Consider the following 18,033-nt stretch of genomic DNA (forward strand, 5'->3'; position numbering starts at 1 on the left):
TCTACAGGGTAAACAAAGTGTCTGGGGTGGGAAAAAAATCATTTGAAATGTTGTTGTAATTCTAGTTTGTCATGTGTGGTTGCAATATCCCTTCTCATGTGGACCTATTGGGCTTGAAGACTAGCTTTGTAACCCTGCATGCTAGCCATGCCTTTCCTACAATGGAGAGCTTTGTTTTCCTTTGAAAATGTAGTTTGGATCTTTCCTGAGGGAGATGTCGTATCACCAAGGGGACCATGACAGTGCTTTGAATCTTGCGAAAATTCTGTTTGACCCCGTGACAGAATCACTGTAGAGTCTGTGTAAGTGCAGGAAATCACTGTATGATGACAATGCCATATGTGATTAGACATAAACTCACTGTCTCTGAGCTGCAGAATACAGCCTTTGTCCTCAGACAGGAACATTATTGACTGTTATAATGGTGGTATGCCTCCCTTGAAAAGGGGATTTTAGTAAAGTATTTATATAATTATATTTATATAATTATAAATAATAATCATTAGTGTTAGTGTGAATGTTTTGATTGTGAATGTTTTGTGTATGATTGGTTTCCCATCTTAAATACATTCAATAAAAACATAGATTTGCATAATTAATTATATTATATGTGTAAATGTGTGTGTGTGTAAGTGTGTACATATGTGCATGTGTGAACCAAGTGTGGCTGGACAGCCACTTCCCCCCAAACTGTTAACCTTGGTCTTGATCTTAGTCAAAGTATCCCTGCCTGTTGGCCTCTAGCAACTGTGTTTCCATGGAGACTCAGGGATTCACATCCAGCACAATACACAGACCCTCATGTGTGACGCCGATATTGTTCCTCTCACACAAAGTGCTCACTTTGATGTGCGGTCCTCTTTGCTCAGTGTCAGTCTCAAAACAAACTGGGCTCTCCATGCTACGCTGAGACCCAGCTATCACCATGTTTTGTGAATGGGACCTTACCTTAATAAAAGATAAGTCATTCGATATTAAGGGCTGATTCTCTGTGAAATGTTAGGGTGGATTTAAAAAACACACCAAAGAGCTACCCAACTTTGATCATCATCTATGTTGATTTGTGTTGGGCAAACACATTCAATTCATTCAAAGACCTCTGATTGGTTTCAGCTATAGGGGTGGAGTAGCTAGGGCCCCCTTTTCCCTACATCGTTCCAGATGCTACCCAGTTGCCATGACAACATGGTGCCACATACAGGAAAGCCTTTGATTGACAGACATGCTCCCTGCCAACGGCAGTTAGCGGCCACAAAACAATACAGGGAGGAAGTCAGCCATTAGTCTGGTTACAAGTCTTTAACCTCTCCTTGATCTCTCCAGGGATGCAATGTTTAGATCTAGCTATGCCTGTGTGTGTGTGTGTCAAGAGCAACACATTTTGGTAAGCTATATTATATGACAGCAGCCCATTCACCAGAGTGGATGTGTAATTTATGGATAATGATGATGACAGTGAGGGTAAAGAGAGGGAGGAGGGGGAGGATGACTTAAGACATTTCAATCCACACCATTGGAAAATGTATGCTTTCAATATACGTTATATTATTTTATATATTTACAGAAAAATATATAAAAAATGGAACAGGGTAATATGATTTATCTAAGCTCATTTTTTTGTGTAGCCCTAAACAAATGTGACATTTTAAATAAATTAAATGACCTTTCTATACATAGGCCTATATATATCTATAATAAAAACTAGATCTACAGGGAAACAATAACACACACACGAACTTGACCACAAAGCAATTGAGGATGATACAGATCAAGGTTGGTGTAATAATCCTGTAGTTTTGTGCCCCCTTCTGGTCATTCATGTCCCATTCACAAAACATGGTGATAGCAAAATGAATCACTATAATAGTAATGGAAGACCATAACATGTATCAACAGATGTGGCATATTGTAAGACAACCACACTTGTATCAATGTGTTCATTTTGTGCTCAGATATTTTTGCAGTTGACTTAAAAGCCCTTGTATCCATAGCATAATGAAATCAAAACAATTAGTTGATTTCAGAACTAAACATCAAACTATAATGTCCCACTTGACAAGGACAGTTTTCATAATTTCACTCCCTTGGTTCAAGGCCTCCTAGGAGTCTTTGAAGAGAAGCTGACTAAGCAAAGCCATTAAATTCCATATCTGTAAATATGATATGCCACAAAACTCCATTATTACCTGTGCTGTCCCTGCTACAGAGCTGGTAGGTAGGGAAGAGTGGATCGAGACACTGGTGAAATAGTGTGATTGTGATTGATGGCTTCCCATTAGATAGTGTGTTATCGCTGCAGGTGGAGAGAAGTATCCAGCCACTGGGTTATAACACAACACATTACCTGCTACAGTCTCCAGCAGCCTCAGATGTTTAAATAAAATATAGACCCTATCATGAGATCCTCATTCCCTGCTCCAGGCACTCTGACTAGCTGATTTCACATCAACCTTGATTTGCACAACATTCCCACTCAAGAAACACATCTAGTATTCATATTATCTAACTGGAGTTTCAGTTCCCTGCAGGAGCTCTCAGCAATGTACTGTAGCTCTCTGTTCAATCATCTCAGTCGTGGATAATATCTGGTGTAGCCTAGCAATTGTCAATTTTTTTCTTTTTCTTCCTGGTGCTCCCGGTCAAACTGATAGACTGTGTCCTGCATTACCTCAACAAATGATCTCGCCCTCGATGGCAGACCTTGACCACAGAGAAATCAATATCTCACCATTAAAATCTATCAGAGTTAGGGCAGCAGCTGTCAGAGGTTCCACTATCACATGGCCACAACATTAAAATCTTTACACTGGCCGTACATGAGTAATCAATATACAGTAGTTCACAGATCATTTGTGGTCACTTTCGCAGCCGTGATGGATGTCTGTGGAGCCCGTGATTCATGTGACACAGTTTAACAGGATTCTGCTCCGATTTAGATGGTCATTCCTCAGAGACATACAGGCGACGTGGCAGTGGAGCCCACACACTTTCAATTTCACTGAGACATTATGGATTTTGTGCCCTGCCATGTGTGAAAACACCTCAGTGTGCAAGGTTAAATCTTGTCCTACAGTTTTCAAGTGATGAGCAAATGCAACAACCAGTTAACAGCAGTCTTGCTTTGAGGGGTGTTGGACACAACTGTACCACACTGGATCAGTGTAATATGGTACTACTGGGTTCAATACAAGCTACACTGGTGTCAGAAGTGGGAATAGCTAATATGTGGGCAATTTAAGGTGAAGGTTTCAAAAGAATGTGTTATGACAACAGCTCTCTACTACTCACTATCCACTACCATGCTAAGGAGCCTGTTGAATGGTTGGGAAAAGAGCCATTTTACTTTTTCCTTGCAGTGTATCGGATTGCTCTCAAACTTGCCTCCTGACCCTCAGTCTCTGAGAGGAGATAATTACTTGTCAGGAATAAATAGATATTAATGAATTCATTAGCAGGAGTGAGTTTAGCTTTCACAGCACCACTTTCTGCTATGACACATCACATCTATTGTTTTAGCTAGTAAGCCTTGAACAATAACATTCACACAGTAAATTGCCTCATACAGGTTTTACTTCATACAGTAAAACCCAAGAAAAAGACATCCATACATGCTGGAATTTAGCAACCATGCAAACGAAGGACTCAACTCCAGATTATTCCTTTTGTATGTCTATATAAGCCTGTTATTGTGGGAGGCTGGTGAAGACGGGAGACATCCATCCACATTAGCAGAATACACCAGTTACATTGGCCAGCCTTGCTATAGCAGGCACTGTATATTTGGACTGCAGCACTGGTACAGTATTTTCATATCAATACACATTCATCTAACCATGTAGAATAGCCTAAGCATCATGATCAAGTGTTTCTATCAGTGATGAAAACATCCCAGCTCAACCAGATAAACCCTCCACGTCCTGAAGAGATGCATTAAATAAAACCTGTTCAATCATATTTCTAGAAAAATTCACCATAGATTTAACGCTGACATGCTAGGACATTCAAGTTAGTTATCGTAATATTGATCTCGGTCTTCCCTATGCAGTCATTGGCAGGTTGTTCGCATTACCATATCCAGTCAAATTAATATTTTACAAAAACACTGCAGACACTTATTTCTAAAAACATCTAATTCAACCCTTCATGTCACATATTGAAGGTTAAGGTTTTCCAAAAGTATTATAAAAAAAAATCCCACAATTTCAAGATATAGGAAGCCATCCCTTATTAATTGCTCTCTATTTCCAATAAGACTTGGAAACGAGAAGTGAGGTTCCTCAACTCTAATTTAAATACAACTGCATACAGGAATGTAACACTTTATTATATCTGTTTAGCGAATCAAATGTTCTATTTTTTTCAATGCAGAAGTCAGTTCAATTATTGTCTGTGTGCTCAATGTGCAGTTTTTCTAGAGATAAATCAGATCAAGCCCAAACTGTGCGATGTAGCAGGGAGTTGTAGTTTCCAACAGGCAAATATTCTACATAGATTAATGCAGAAACCTGGTAATTAAAAACAATGACCCATTCCACACCTACTTGTCAGGTTTGTGTGTTTATTTTACCCCCCTATGCTAGTGTGGGGCAGACACGGAGGGAGAATGGCAATTGAGAGGGATAGATAGCAGTTGATTCGTGAGGTATCCTTACCTTAAAATACATGATCTAAGTGACTGATAGTTGGTATTCAACAGTCATAAAAGTATGCCTTATTTACTTTGATGAACTACTAAAATAGTGATTTTGTTAGACATCACCTCTATACAGATGAGATGATGCTTAGAATTAAATAAAAGTCATCAAATGAAACAAATGTAATATACACAACTGAAATATTTTTGTAAGGTAATGTGAAAAAATGTTTATACGTGATATGCAGTAATGGACAGCCATCAAGGGACATGTACTATTTTACAGCATTCAGCCCACAACGCATTTAACGTTGAAAAATAATCAAAACCAAAAACTTGGATGGTTTATTTTTTTATAATCAAACCGAACTCAATAAGCACTAATAGCTTATCAGCAGTACCTCTGACCCAAGAACCACTGCTGATGTGGATTCTTGTGTGCACCTGCTGGATGGACAATGAAATAGTTAGCCTGGTCTCTGACTTGAACTGATCGGGGTTTAGGTCAATTCGGTTTTCAATTCAGGAAGTGAAATTTGCCCATAAACTTCTGAGCATTTTATTATTATTATTTTTTACAAAACAGTCATTTTAATTTCAATTGAACATTGAATGGACCCAAAATGGGCAGATGTAGAAAAGCAGGTGTAGGTAAGGTTGTTTGAAATACCAACTGGACCCTGTATGCCAGTTGCCTTGATATCCCGCTAGGATGTCACAAATAAGTGCAGCAATAAACACTTCACCCCTTCTCTTGACTGCCAGCAAAGACATTATTCACATGTAACAAGAAAGAAAAAAAGACTAGATGTATGTATATAAATGTACATTTTAAAAGCATGAAATAAATGTATATAGATTCTACTAATGTATCAAGGATATAAGGAATGGAGGAATAAAGAAAATAATTCAGATAATCCTGTGTGTAAGTCTGTTTGGCACGATGGAGCCAAAGGTTTCACACCACTGGTGCAGAGGTGCCCTGAACAGCAGCAGAGTGACACTAATATCGGTGCCTGTTGAGTTGCAATCACAGATTGCGTTGTAGATTGAGCCTACCTACCACACACACATACGACATCGGCAATTCTTGTTATTCCTCTCATTAGGCCAGCCATTGAATGCTTATAATAAAGCTATCTGTTGTCCGTCCACCTCGGCCCTAAAGAGGCACAAAGGAATCAACCAATCGAAACAGTCTTGTCCAACAGCACTCAGCAAAACAGAAGCACATAATTGTGCATGACAGCTCCGCCTCCGCCATGATTAACCAATCCCCATCAACGCTGCATACAGATGTCCTTTTACATCCTCCTTTTGGCTTTTTGTTGCAATTTTGTAAAATATTCTGTGCAACAGTTTGATATAGCCAGAAGTTCTTTTAGTCTTGATGAGTCTTTCCTGACATACGTTTGCATTCATACTGGAAAAAAGAACGGGGATAATGTGATGTGCCAGTTGAATAGTCAGAGTAAAAAGCTCTGGTTTGAATGAATATACACAACCTATGACAAACTTCTTAATTCAGCATAAAAAAGATCCTCACCAGGGCTAGCTGCCGTCCTATGTTCCCCATGGTTATCACACCAGCGAAGAAGATGCAAGGCAACCAGGAGCGAATGTACAGGAAATCTGGAGAGGTATACCTGGAACAAAACAATAGAACTATTAAAACATAGTACAATCCCAAAATGAGCATGAAAAATCAACAGAAATATCTCCTGTCTCTTGAAAAACAAAAACATGAATTGCAATCGTCCCTAAAGAAAGATCATTCCATTTAAAATGCAGTGTATACCATGCTTTGATTGTAATGGAGGAAACAAAATGCTCCCAATGTTTAAGTAGGCCTACTCCCTCTGATCAATGTTCTTGAACACACACAAAGCTTCAGGCATTCTAAATGCAAAAAAAAATTGTCTCTATGTATACAAAGAGCATTTAAACCTGTCCAACAATGTTATGAATTTAACAGAAGACAATAGCTCAGCCAAGTCTAAGTTCATATAATACAGCTATTAGATTTAGCTTACTTCAACATTAACTACTTACAAGCTGCTACAACTAGACTTGGGATCATTTTCTTAACTCTTTAGAACTGTGAAATAAAACAGTAGCTAAATTGAATGGATGTCCTAGTCTGATTAAAATCATTGTGGGAAGTTTGCCTTTTGATTTAACTCTAGCTTTCAGCCATTGCATTGTAAACATTCATTTGGATAGCTAGCTAGCTACTTCTGTACAAATGGTGTTTTTGCTGTTATCTAAAGAAACATCTGGGAATGTGTTTATGGATGAATTCTCTGTTTTCCTTAAAAATAGTTTCTCTGAGCTGGCGCGCAGTGGATGTTTAAGAGACAGACAGCGCTACATAACATCAGCTGCCACAGAGTGCAGTGTCCGTGCGGAATAGGGTCCGTGCGAAAATACATGCGATTAAAAAGAGAAATGGAGATTAACGGCGGCAAACTTTTCTACGGCATAATAAATGTAACGCGTTAATTAAAGTCAACAGCCCTTATTATAATATACAGTGGGGCAAAAAAGTATTTAGTCAGCCACCAATTGTGCAAGTTCTCCCACTTAAAAAGCTGAGAGAGGCCTGTAATTTTCATCATAGGTACACATAGGTATGACAGACAAAATAAAAAAATCCAGAAAATCTCATTGTAGGATTTTTAATGAATTTATTTGCAAATTATGGTGGAAAATAAGTATTTGGTCACCTACAAACAAGCAAGATTTCTGGCTTTCACAGACCTGTAACTTGTTCTTTAAGAGGCTCCTCTGTCCTCCACTCGTTACCTGTATTAATGGCACCTATTTGAACTTGTTATCAGTATAAAAGACACCTGTCCACAACCTCAAACAGTCACACTCCAAACTCCATTATGGCCAAGACCAAAGAGCTGTCAAAGGACACCAGAAACAAAATTGTAGACCTGTACCAGGCTGGGAAGACTGAATCTGCAATAGGTAAGCAGCTTGGTTTGAAGAAATCAACTGTGGGAGCAATTATTAGGAAATGGAAGACATACAAGACCACTGATAATCTCCCTCGATCTGGGGCTCCACAAAAGATCTCACCCCGTGGGGTCAAAATGCTCACAAGAACGGTGAGCAAAAATCCCAGAACCACACGGGGGGACCTAGTGAATGACCTGCAGAGAGCTGGGACCAAAGTAACAAAGCCTACCATCAGTAACACACTATGCCGCCAGGGACTCAAATCCTGCAGTGCCAGACGTGTCCCCCTGCTTAAGCCAGTACATGTCCAGGCCCATCTGAAGTTTGCTAGAGAGCATTTGGATGATCCAGAAGAAGATTGGGAGAATGTCATATGGTCAGATGAAACCAAAATATAACTTTTTGGTAAAACCTCAACTCGTCGTGTTTGGAGGACAAAGAATGCTGAGTTGCATCCAAAGAACACCATACCTACTGTGAAGCATGAGGGTGGAAACATCAGGCTTTGGGGCTGTTTTTCTGCAAAGGGACCAGGACGACTGATCCGTGTAAAGGAAAGAATGAATGGGGCCATGTATCGTGAGTGAAAACCTTCCATCAGCAAGGGCATTGAAGATGAAACGTGGCTGGGTCTTTCAGCATGACAATGATCCCAAACACACCGCCCGGGCAACGAAGGAGTGGCTTCGTAAGAAGCATTTCAAGGTCCTGGAGTGGCTTAGCCAGTCTCCAGATCTCAACCCCATAGAAAGCCTTTGGAGGGAGTTGAAAGTCCGTGTTGCCCAGCAACAGCCCCAAAACATCACTGCTCTAAAGGAGATCTGTATGGAGAAATGGGCCAAAATACCAGCAACAGTGTGTGAAAACCTTGTGAAGACTTACAGAAAACGTTTGACCTCTGTCATTGCCAACAAAGGGTATGTAACAAAGTATTGAGATAAACTTTTGTTATTGACCAAATACTTGTTTTCCACCATAATTTGCAAATAAATTCATTCAAAATCCTACAATGTGATTTTCTGGATTTTTTTTTCTGATTTTGTCTGTCATAGTTGAAGTGTACCTATGATGAAAATTACAGGCCTCTCATCTTTTTAAGTGGGAGAACTTGCACAATTGGTGGCTGACTAAATACTTTTTTGCCCCACTGTATGCATGTCCTGTAAATTGTACTGTAAAGTATTGTAGTAGTACTCACTGAAAGACTCCGTTGTAGACCAGGAGCTGAGTGGACAGAGTGGCCAGCAGGGCGATGACCACCCCCAGGCCAAAGCCGGAGCGAGACCGGTCAAATGTCCACCACAGGCCGATGGACAGGGCCGCCAGCGTCAGGGACAGCTGCACGTTGTTCGCAAAGTCCACTTTCTGAGAGGGCCTGGGTTAAGGACAGCTGAGCTTGTAGTAGGATAGTCCACACAGGAACTATGGTTTCTACTCAGAGTAAGGTGCTTTCTTGTAAACAGAATATCACATTTAAAAACACACCTTTTTAGCTTGGTAATCTTGTTGTTTTACACATCCTTTGTTTTATGTACTTTATTCATCCCCTTTATTGCTTCATTTTATTTTACTTCATTAATTTGATTGTAAAGTGTGTTGCTATTATAAATACACTTAGTTTTATTTGAATGTGGAAGGGTCATGGGATGCTTTTGCCCCATGGTTTTTACGCACATCTTGTATTATGGTATGCACATCAATTCAGTGAGTGTCAGACAGGCAGGTAGGCCTAGAGGATACAGCGCTGGCATGGTTGATGCCAACGAACACGGCCACACAGCGCATCACACTGGACCACTCCCGCTTGAACTTGTGGGGCTCGCCGAGCCTACTGTCAATGCATGGATACAACAGACCGATCATTGCTGGGAGAGAGCGGTAGATGGAGAGAGAGGAAAGGGATTGCAGGGTGAGATGGCGCAGAAATAGGGAGAGGATCAGAGATCAACAATCAGCTTTATTGCTGCAGCAGCAATCCGTGCCGTACATTCCTGTTAGTATTGTTGTGGAAAGGCTGCCATGCCAGCCCATCACATAGCATCAATGCTATTCTGACAAAAAAAACATTTTGTTTATAGGTTATAGGTTCAATAATACACAAGAACTGTACAGACAAGTTAAAGTAACTATGTACAGTAAACGTGAAGTGCTGCTCTGGTCTTGACTAGTCAATAAAACCCAATAGCTACAGCATGATGCAAACAGCCCAGTGTGCAGTAACAGCGGAAACCTCCAACTCCCCCAGGCTGAGCAGTGGAGCACGGGACTCCCATCTCAGGGGGAAACAGGCCTGGGGCTGTTGTGCCCATCTACTGGTCCACTAGGGAAAAGCAGCTACATCTACTCTCTGTGCTGCAAACCCAGGGGACAACAATTTAATCATTATAGAAGTCAAATCTGGCGGGCAAAAACCTGTGTGTGTGTGTGTGTGTGTGTTCGCCCTACCCGAGGCGGTTCCACAGCAGGGCGGCACCCACCAGGCTGATGAGAAGATGCTACTGATGACATCAGGGGGGAACAGAGTGACGTTCCTCTGTACCTGCAGCAAGAGAAAACAATCAGGAACTACTTTAGTACTCTGTCACCTTCAATGTTTTCCTGCTCAAGAGATGTATCATTAAAAGACAAAAACAAACATGGTCCACCTGCAGCAGATTGAGCACCAAAGCCAAGAACACTCCTATAGAGAACAGCATGAACCCACGGATCCCCAGATTGGTGTTTCTGTTTGTGATCCCAGCGATGTACGGTCCTCTGGAAGGAGTAGTCTGACCGGACCCAGGCGGCTGCTGGTCGCTGACCACTGTAGAGTCGGCCATGGCTGCCAGGGTCGGAGCAACCGTGGACGCCAGGACAGGAGGAGAAAAGGGAAACGCTAACTTTATCCTCAAGTGATCGTACTGTCCACTGACATCACCAACACCCTGAAAACACAAGAACATATTTAGGTATTCAAGTGTGGCTAACATCCAACCACAGACAGCCCAGAGGTGTGGACTGTGAAATCTGTGAGCAAGAAGTGCAGATGCAAAGTTTGGTAACAGAATGACGGTTTGTGCTGTTTATACCATCATTCTGTCACCAAACGTTGCATCTGCACTGTTCAAAATGGGTCTTTGTAAAAAATTTAAATTAAAAGTCGTCCTTGTGCATTGAGTTGTATGGTTAGTCGTCCCCCAAGAAGAAATTGGGGAGGGCACAGTGCATCTGTCTCCATCCAGCCGTACGTTAGTCACAGGCAATATCATAGCACTGGCACGATGACGACGAAACTTGGGTGAATGACGCATCTTGCGATAGAGATCCAGCAATTACAAAATTACACTGATTGGCCAGATGGTGGCGCTATAATACGTTTTAAAATGCTACTTTTGAAAGGTCATGCCCATCACCCTGATTGACCTAAGTCATGAAATTCAGTACATAGGTCCCTCTCACAATGAACAAATTTGCCACCGGGACCTTGATCTGTGACTCAGAGCGCTGAAACGTGGCACACACGCTAAGGGATATGAGTGTATTTAATCCACTCGATATCAGACACCACTGCCCCGATTTTGACTAAAAGTCTTGTCATAAAGACCTGGTATTTACAAAATGACATTGATTGTCCCAAGGGTGCCTTCAGAAGTATTCACACCGCTTTACTTTGCCACATTTTGTTGTGTTAAACCCTGAATATAAAATTGATTAAATGGAGAATTGGTCACTGGCCTACAGAATACCCCATTATGTCAAAGTGGAATTATGTTTTTAGAAATGTTTACAAATTCATTAAAAACTTACATGTCTTGAGTGGATAAATAGCAACCCCCTTTGTTATGATAACCCTAAATAAATTCAGGAGTAAAAATGTGCATAACAAGTCACATAAGTTGCATGGACTCACTGTGGGAAATAAGTGTTCAGCATGATTTTTTGAAAAGACTACCATCTCTGTACCCCACACATACAGAAAATTGTAAGGCTCCGCAGTGGAGGAGTGAATTTCAAACACTTATTCAACCACAAAGACCAGGGGGATTTTCCAATGCCTCGGAAAGGGCACCTACTGGTAGATGGCAAAAACAAAAGAAAAGCTGACATTTAAATTTCCCTTTGTGCATGGTGAAGTTATTTATTACACTGGATGGTGCATCAATATACCCAGTCACTACAAAGATACAGGTGTCCTTCCTAACTCGGTTGCCGGAGAGGAAGGTAACTGCTCAGGGATTTCACCACAAGGCCAATGGTGACTTGGCAGTGATAGGAGAAAACAGACGATGGATCAACAACACTGAGTACATTTACATGTGCAGGAATAATTAAATATATAGTCATGTAAACTCCTTATCTTGCTCATCTTTTAAATCGGTGTAAGGTCAAAATCAAAGTAAGCATATGCCGATTTAAACACCTAGATTCTGAGCAATCTTTCAAATTATTAGGACATGTAAACATCTTAAAAATTGGCGTTCCAGCTGTTTATTTGATCTGCAAAAGTGCTAGCACCGGTAGCGCAAACCTCCCTCTGTAGCGCGACTGAAGGAAGTTCGGAACAACTGAATGTATGCATCTTAGAAATAGTTTTCACATACAAACGTTCTATGTCCGAACTCAGAATCAAATATACTTTCCAAAAATAACATGGTCTCTGTGGTAGAACATTTATTTTGTGGAGCGATTTCCTGCATTTATGAAAGCGCCATCAGGCAGCTGGATTTATGATGTGTCCATATAAAAACAGGATTATTAGGGAAATCATTCTTTGTGCAAAAAATCTGACTATGCATAATAAATCACATTATGTGTAAACAAAAAATGTGGGTAAGAAATTAACTTTATGTCCTGAATACAAAAAGTTGTGTGTTGGGGCAAATCCAGAAACACATCTTCATAATTTCAAGCATAGTGGTGGCTGCATAATGTTATGGATATGCTTGTCATTGGCAAGGACTAGGGAGTTTTTTTTTTCAGGATAAAAATAAACAGAATAGAGCTAAGCACAGGCAAAATCCTAGAGGAAAACCTGGTTCATTCTGCTTTCCATCAGACACGGAGGCAAACTCACCTTTCAGCAGGTCAATAACCTAAAACACAAGGCCAAATATACACTGGAGTTGCTTACAAAGACGACATTGAATGTTCCTGAGTGGCCTAGTTACAGTTTGGACTTAAACCGGCTTGAAAATCTCTGTCAAGACTTGAAAATGGCTGATTATCAATGATCAACAACCAACTTGACAGAGCATGAAGATTATTATTTTAAAACAATGTGCAAATATTGTACAATGCAAAACTCTTAGAAGCTTACCCAAAAAGACTCAACTGTAATCACTGCCTATGGTGATTCTAAAATGCATTGGCTCAAAGGCGTGAATACTTATGTAAATGAGATCTTTTGTTTTCAATACATCTAAAACATGTTTTCACTTTGTCATTATGGGGTATTGTATGTAGATTGATGAAAGAAAAAATGTTCAGGCTGTAACACAAAATGTGGAATAAGACAAGAGGTATGAATACACACGTGAGCTCAGACACCACTAGCCAGATTTTGACGAAACCTGGGTGAATTATGCATCTTGCCATAGAGATATTTCATTTAAAAAATGACGCTGACTGTTTGCTTTTTCAAATTATTTTTTAAAATATCATACAACCAGCTGTCATAAGACACAAAACTTACTTCCCATGCAGTCACAAGCTGCATTATTCCTGGGGGACAACATGTTTAATGTTGACTTGTTTAAAATTGGTAAGTGATTGGTTTTTGTTTGACAAACATTTTAAGGTGAAGAATCTGAGTCTCAGCATCCCTCTTACTGTGGAATTTCCCCTGACTAGCTAGTAAATTGAGCCCCACAGTGGAGTCGTCATGCAAGACAACAAATCCCTGTAAGCTACAGCATGTCATCTTTCGCAGACAGCTTTGCTAACAGGTATTGTGTCAATTTAAAACTTGCACAAGACAGTTCACAGAAATGTAATTTTAAAAGAAACGTAACACATTTGGCTAACAGATGGTAAGAATCTCTGGATTTACTATTGCCTCAATTTGGCAGTCTCATCCAGATCATTATGGCATTTGTAGTTATGAAAGCCACATTGGCAGCTAATTAGCGTTTCATTTTTTGGGGGTAAATACAGGTGAATATATTGATAAAAGTCACCTTGTCCTAGAGATTTACACAGTTATCAAAACTTCACACCAGTGTAAACCTACATGGAACACAGCCCTTATTAAGTGGGGGGGGTGTATGGTGGAACAAATGACTGGAACCATTTCCCTGTTTGACCGCTAGGTTTTATGGGTATTATGACTCAATGTGGTAATCTATGTTAATTCCTTAACTAGAATATTCATATTCTACAGTTAATTTCTTTATAGACTCTAGAGGAAAATCTAATTGCATTGGTCACATGCACCGAATACAACAGGTATAGACTTTACAGTAACTTGGCTTTACATACACCAAACCCCACACACACAGTACATGGCCACTGGTATGTGGACACCCCTTCAAATGAGTGAATTCTTCTATTTCTGCCACACCAGTTGCTGACAGGTGTATAAAATTGAGCACACAACCATGCAATCTCCATAGACAAACATTGGCAGCAGAATGGTCTGTACTGAAGAGCTCAGTGACTTAACGTGGCACCGTCATAGGATGCCACCTTTCCAACAAGTCAGTTCATACAATTTCAGGCCTGCTACAGCTGCCCTGGTCAACTGTAAGTGCTGTTATTGTGAAGTGGAAACGTCTAGGAGCAACAACGACTCAGCCGCAAAGTGGTAGGCCACACAAGCTCACAGAAAGGGACCGCCGAGAGCTGAAGCATGTAGTGTGTAAAAAGTATCTGTCCTCAGGTGCAACACTCACTACTGAGTTCCAGCACAATAACTATTCGTCTGGACTGGAGCCTCATGAAATTTCCATGGTTGAGCAGCCGCACACAAACATCAGCTGGAGTGGTGTAAAGCTTGCTGACATTGGGCTCTGGAGCAGTGGAAACGCGTTCTCTGGAGTGATTAATCATGCTTCACCATCTGGCAGTCCGACAGATGAATCTGGGTTGACATCAACCCCATGAAATGGAACGACGACTGCGAGCCAGGCCTAATTGCTCAACATATCAGTGCCCAACCTCACTAATACTCGTGGCTGAATGAAAGCAAGTCCCAGCAGAAATGTTCCAACATCTAGTGGAAAGCATTCCCAGAAGAGTGGAGGCTGATATAGTAGCAAAGGGGGACCAACTCCATATCAACGTTCATGATTGTGTATTGAGACGTTCGACGAGCAGGTGTCCACATACTTTTGGCCATGTAGCGTATGCTTAGCCTCAGAAAATGATTGAACACGTTTGCCATATGGCTCGCTACTTTAAGACCTAGTTACCTACATGCATGCATAAACGTTTCATCTACGAACTGAGAGCTGATATAATCGTAACGTGCGTCTGTACTTGCAGAGCAACGTAACGTTAGTAAGCTACCTAGTTAACTCGTTGTGATGACCTTAGCTATCTAGCTACTGTAACGCTAGAAGATAGCCAGCCAACTACTGTAGCTAGCTGGCATTATACTTTCCAAAACACAATGTTGGATACAAACAACTACTAGCTTACTATATCGTGTAAGATTGCATAATCGATTTTGTTACTTAGTAATTTGTACATAGTCGACTGACAATAATCACATTTTGTTGATAAGCATAGCTGGCTGACTAGTTAGCTAGCCAGCAAGCTTCGTCAGTCAGCTGATGTGACTGATATCCACAAGCTATTTGCCTTTAATTAAATAAAAAATCTTACCTTCAACGTTTCAAAAGTATATTTTCTAAAATTGTAAAGTACACATTCCACGTTATGTTTTTATGTAGTTAGCAGGAGTTTGAGACCTAGCTTCGAAATTAACCTTCTCGCTAACTTCCGATGAACCGGCTTGGCACTGGCTAGGTGCCAAACCAATCAGCTCCTAAAACCAGAGATACTTTCAAGGAGATGAGAAACTTAATTGAAATCATGTTAACAGCAACTGTCTGCGTTGCCCATGCGTCATCAATGGGCCTCACAATGCATTCTGGGCTATTCTGGCACAAGGAGAGCTGTCCTTCAAGGGTTGAATGGGAGTCAATTGGGTGCAAGCTCAAAACCCCAACAAAAAGTACAACATTACAAATATTTTCCAAGATATGAGACAATTAACTTGTTATCTGTAATATTCGATAGCTTTAGACTCGTTTTATTACGCACTTTCGAGGAATAGTCAGATTTCTCGACTCATACCCTGACTTTGAGAAGGCACTGTGTGACGACACGCTTAGCAACCTGGTGACGTAAAATGACAATGTCAACGCGATTGGTCGACAGTTTGCTGGGTGGGGCGTTTAATGTTCCACCCGTTATTTCTCAATGAGGTTTCCATCTCCTTTCTCTAATATCTCTGCATGTGTACCATGACGTCACCTCCCATGTACACACTGACCAACCGACACGTTGTACTTAAACAATGTTCAGCGCACAGGAGGTTGGTGGCACCTTAATTGGGGAGAACGAACTCGTGATCATGATTGGAGCAGAATAGGTGGAATCGTTCCATTTGCTTCATTTCAGCCATTATTATGAGCTGTCCTCCCCTCAGCAGCCTTCAGTGGTTTAAGTACTTAAGTAAAACATACTTTAAAGTACTACTTAAGTAGCTGTTGGGGGTATCTGTACTTTACTATTTATATTTTTTGACAACATTTACTTCACTACATTCCCAAAGAAATAATGCACGTTTTACTCCATACATTTTCCCTGGCACCCAAAAGTACTCATTACATTTTGAATGCTTAGCAGGACAGAAAAATAGTCAAATTCACACGCTTATCAAGAGAACAACCTTGGTCATCGCTACTGCCTCTGATCTGGTGGACTCAAATGCTTGTTTGGAAATAATGTCTGAGTGTTGGCCCCTGGCTATTGATAAATAAAAACTAGTTGTGACACTTGGTTTGCTTACCATAATGAATTTGAAATTATTTATACTTTTGCTTTGATATATTTTAGCAATTACATTTGATACTTAAGTATATTTAAAACCAAATACTTTTATAATTTTCCTCAAGTAGTATTTTACTGGGTGACTAACTTTTACCCGAGTAATTTTCTATTAAGTCATCTTTACTTTTTCTCAAGTATGACGATTGGGTACTTTTTTCACCACTGAAAATGTTCATAATCAAGCGAGAAGGCGTAAATTCATCTTCTTCTTTGGTATTATAGCAAACAAATATTATAGGTGCATGCATTGTCTTTGTATCGGCCTATTATTCTGTAGTATGAATTCAGTACACTTTGTGAGAAAAAACAAACATATTTTAACTATTCTGCAGTAAAATCTCGTACACCCAATATCTTCTCTGCAGATACCACCACAACATCTATCCTCTGTGATTTTACAATCCATTCCATGCGGTACAATTGACAACCATGGCCATGAACGCAAAAAAACAACCATACTGAAGCACATGCTATTCCTATCATTCTCCATTGGCCTCTGCCTCTTAAATTAAGAGGATCCCTCTCCCTGGACCCATCCTCTTCTACTACTCTCTTCAGTGCCTCAGCATATGACACCTGTACTACTCCTATACTGGGAACCTCAACCTGCTTTTCTCTCACCTGACACCTCTGATCTCCAGCACCATGGGTACCCCTACAGTTAACACACACAACTTTTCCCACCGATACTACACGATCCTTTGTCTCATGTCCTCCTGCACACTTCTCGGGAACCTCCCTCCTACACACTGCTAACACATGACCATAAACTTGCCACCTAAAACACCGTAATGGATTTAGGGCAAAAGCTCTCACGGGGTAACTGACACATCCTAACTTGACTTGATCTGGTAAAGACGGCATCAAAACTCAGTACAGACAGTGTCTTCTCTGTTTTGCCATGCTCTCTACCACATTTGTGTCACACGAAACAGCAGACGTTACAGACCTTGGGAATCTTCAACTTCAGTTGATCCTCAACACTTAATGCAACTCCAGTTATCACTCCTTTCAATGGAACCCTGCTCTAGAGAGGAAAGCAAGTCATAGTTCTTGTTCCCAGTTGCATGGTGCGGTGCGCACGCTCCCTCTGGTTGGCAGAAACGCAAAAAATCATCAAGATTCCACTTAGTTTCACTTTCACCGACCCAACATTTCCCAACCTCTTCTCCACCCAACATGACACCACATATGGATCTGCCAGAAGGCAAGGATCCATTCTCACTCCCACTGGGTCAGAATCATCTTTGTCATCACCAGGACGAGGCTCAAACTTTGTGGTCTTTACCACACCTGCCACCGTAGTTAATTCATCCTCACTCTCGTCACATTCAATTTCCTTCTGTAGCTGTTCCAAAGTTCTGTGTGATCCACCTCTCCACATTCACTGAAAGCAT

General features: G+C 40.7%; 1 protein-coding gene across 4 annotated transcripts; it reads right to left on the reverse strand.

Annotated features, from left to right (window-relative positions):
- Window positions 1-4,908: 4,908 nt before the first annotated feature.
- On the reverse strand, window positions 4,909-18,033 carry LOC112225500 (insulin-induced gene 2 protein). 4 transcript variants are annotated; one of them, XM_024389516.2, is made up of 7 exons: window positions 17,586-18,033; window positions 10,246-10,524; window positions 10,046-10,139; window positions 9,341-9,465; window positions 8,799-8,965; window positions 6,180-6,279; window positions 4,909-6,056 (listed from the first exon to the last, which is right to left on the reverse strand). In XM_024389516.2, the coding sequence occupies exons 2-7, from the start codon at window positions 10,417-10,419 to the stop codon at window positions 6,015-6,017; spliced, it is 702 nt and encodes a 233-aa protein (XP_024245284.1). In that variant the 5' UTR covers window positions 10,420-10,524; window positions 17,586-18,033; the 3' UTR covers window positions 4,909-6,014. The 4 variants fall into 4 exon arrangements, with proteins under 4 accessions (XP_024245284.1, XP_042162621.1, XP_024245283.1 ...); XM_042306687.1 differs by lacking the exon at window positions 17,586-18,033 and adding an exon at window positions 17,258-17,278; XM_024389515.2 differs by lacking the exon at window positions 17,586-18,033 and adding an exon at window positions 15,404-15,583.

This window comes from Oncorhynchus tshawytscha, linkage group LG26 (assembly GCF_018296145.1).
Source record: "Oncorhynchus tshawytscha isolate Ot180627B linkage group LG26, Otsh_v2.0, whole genome shotgun sequence".
NCBI classification, from domain to species: Eukaryota; Metazoa; Chordata; class Actinopteri; order Salmoniformes; family Salmonidae; genus Oncorhynchus; species Oncorhynchus tshawytscha.

Bases quoted from the DNA above. Each gene is read 5' to 3' on its own strand.
- LOC112225500 (XM_024389516.2), bottom strand. From the start codon at position 10,419: ATGGCCGACTCTACAGTGGTCAGCGACCAGCAGCCGCCTGGGTCCGGT. The intron at 9,466-10,045 runs GTAGGGCGAACA...GCTCTCTCCCAG, and splicing joins CTGCTGTGGAACCGCCTCGG to CAATGATCGGTCTGTTGTAT. The intron at 8,966-9,340 runs GTATCCTCTAGG...AGGCCCTCTCAG, and splicing joins GCATCAACCATGCCAGCGCT to AAAGTGGACTTTGCGAACAA.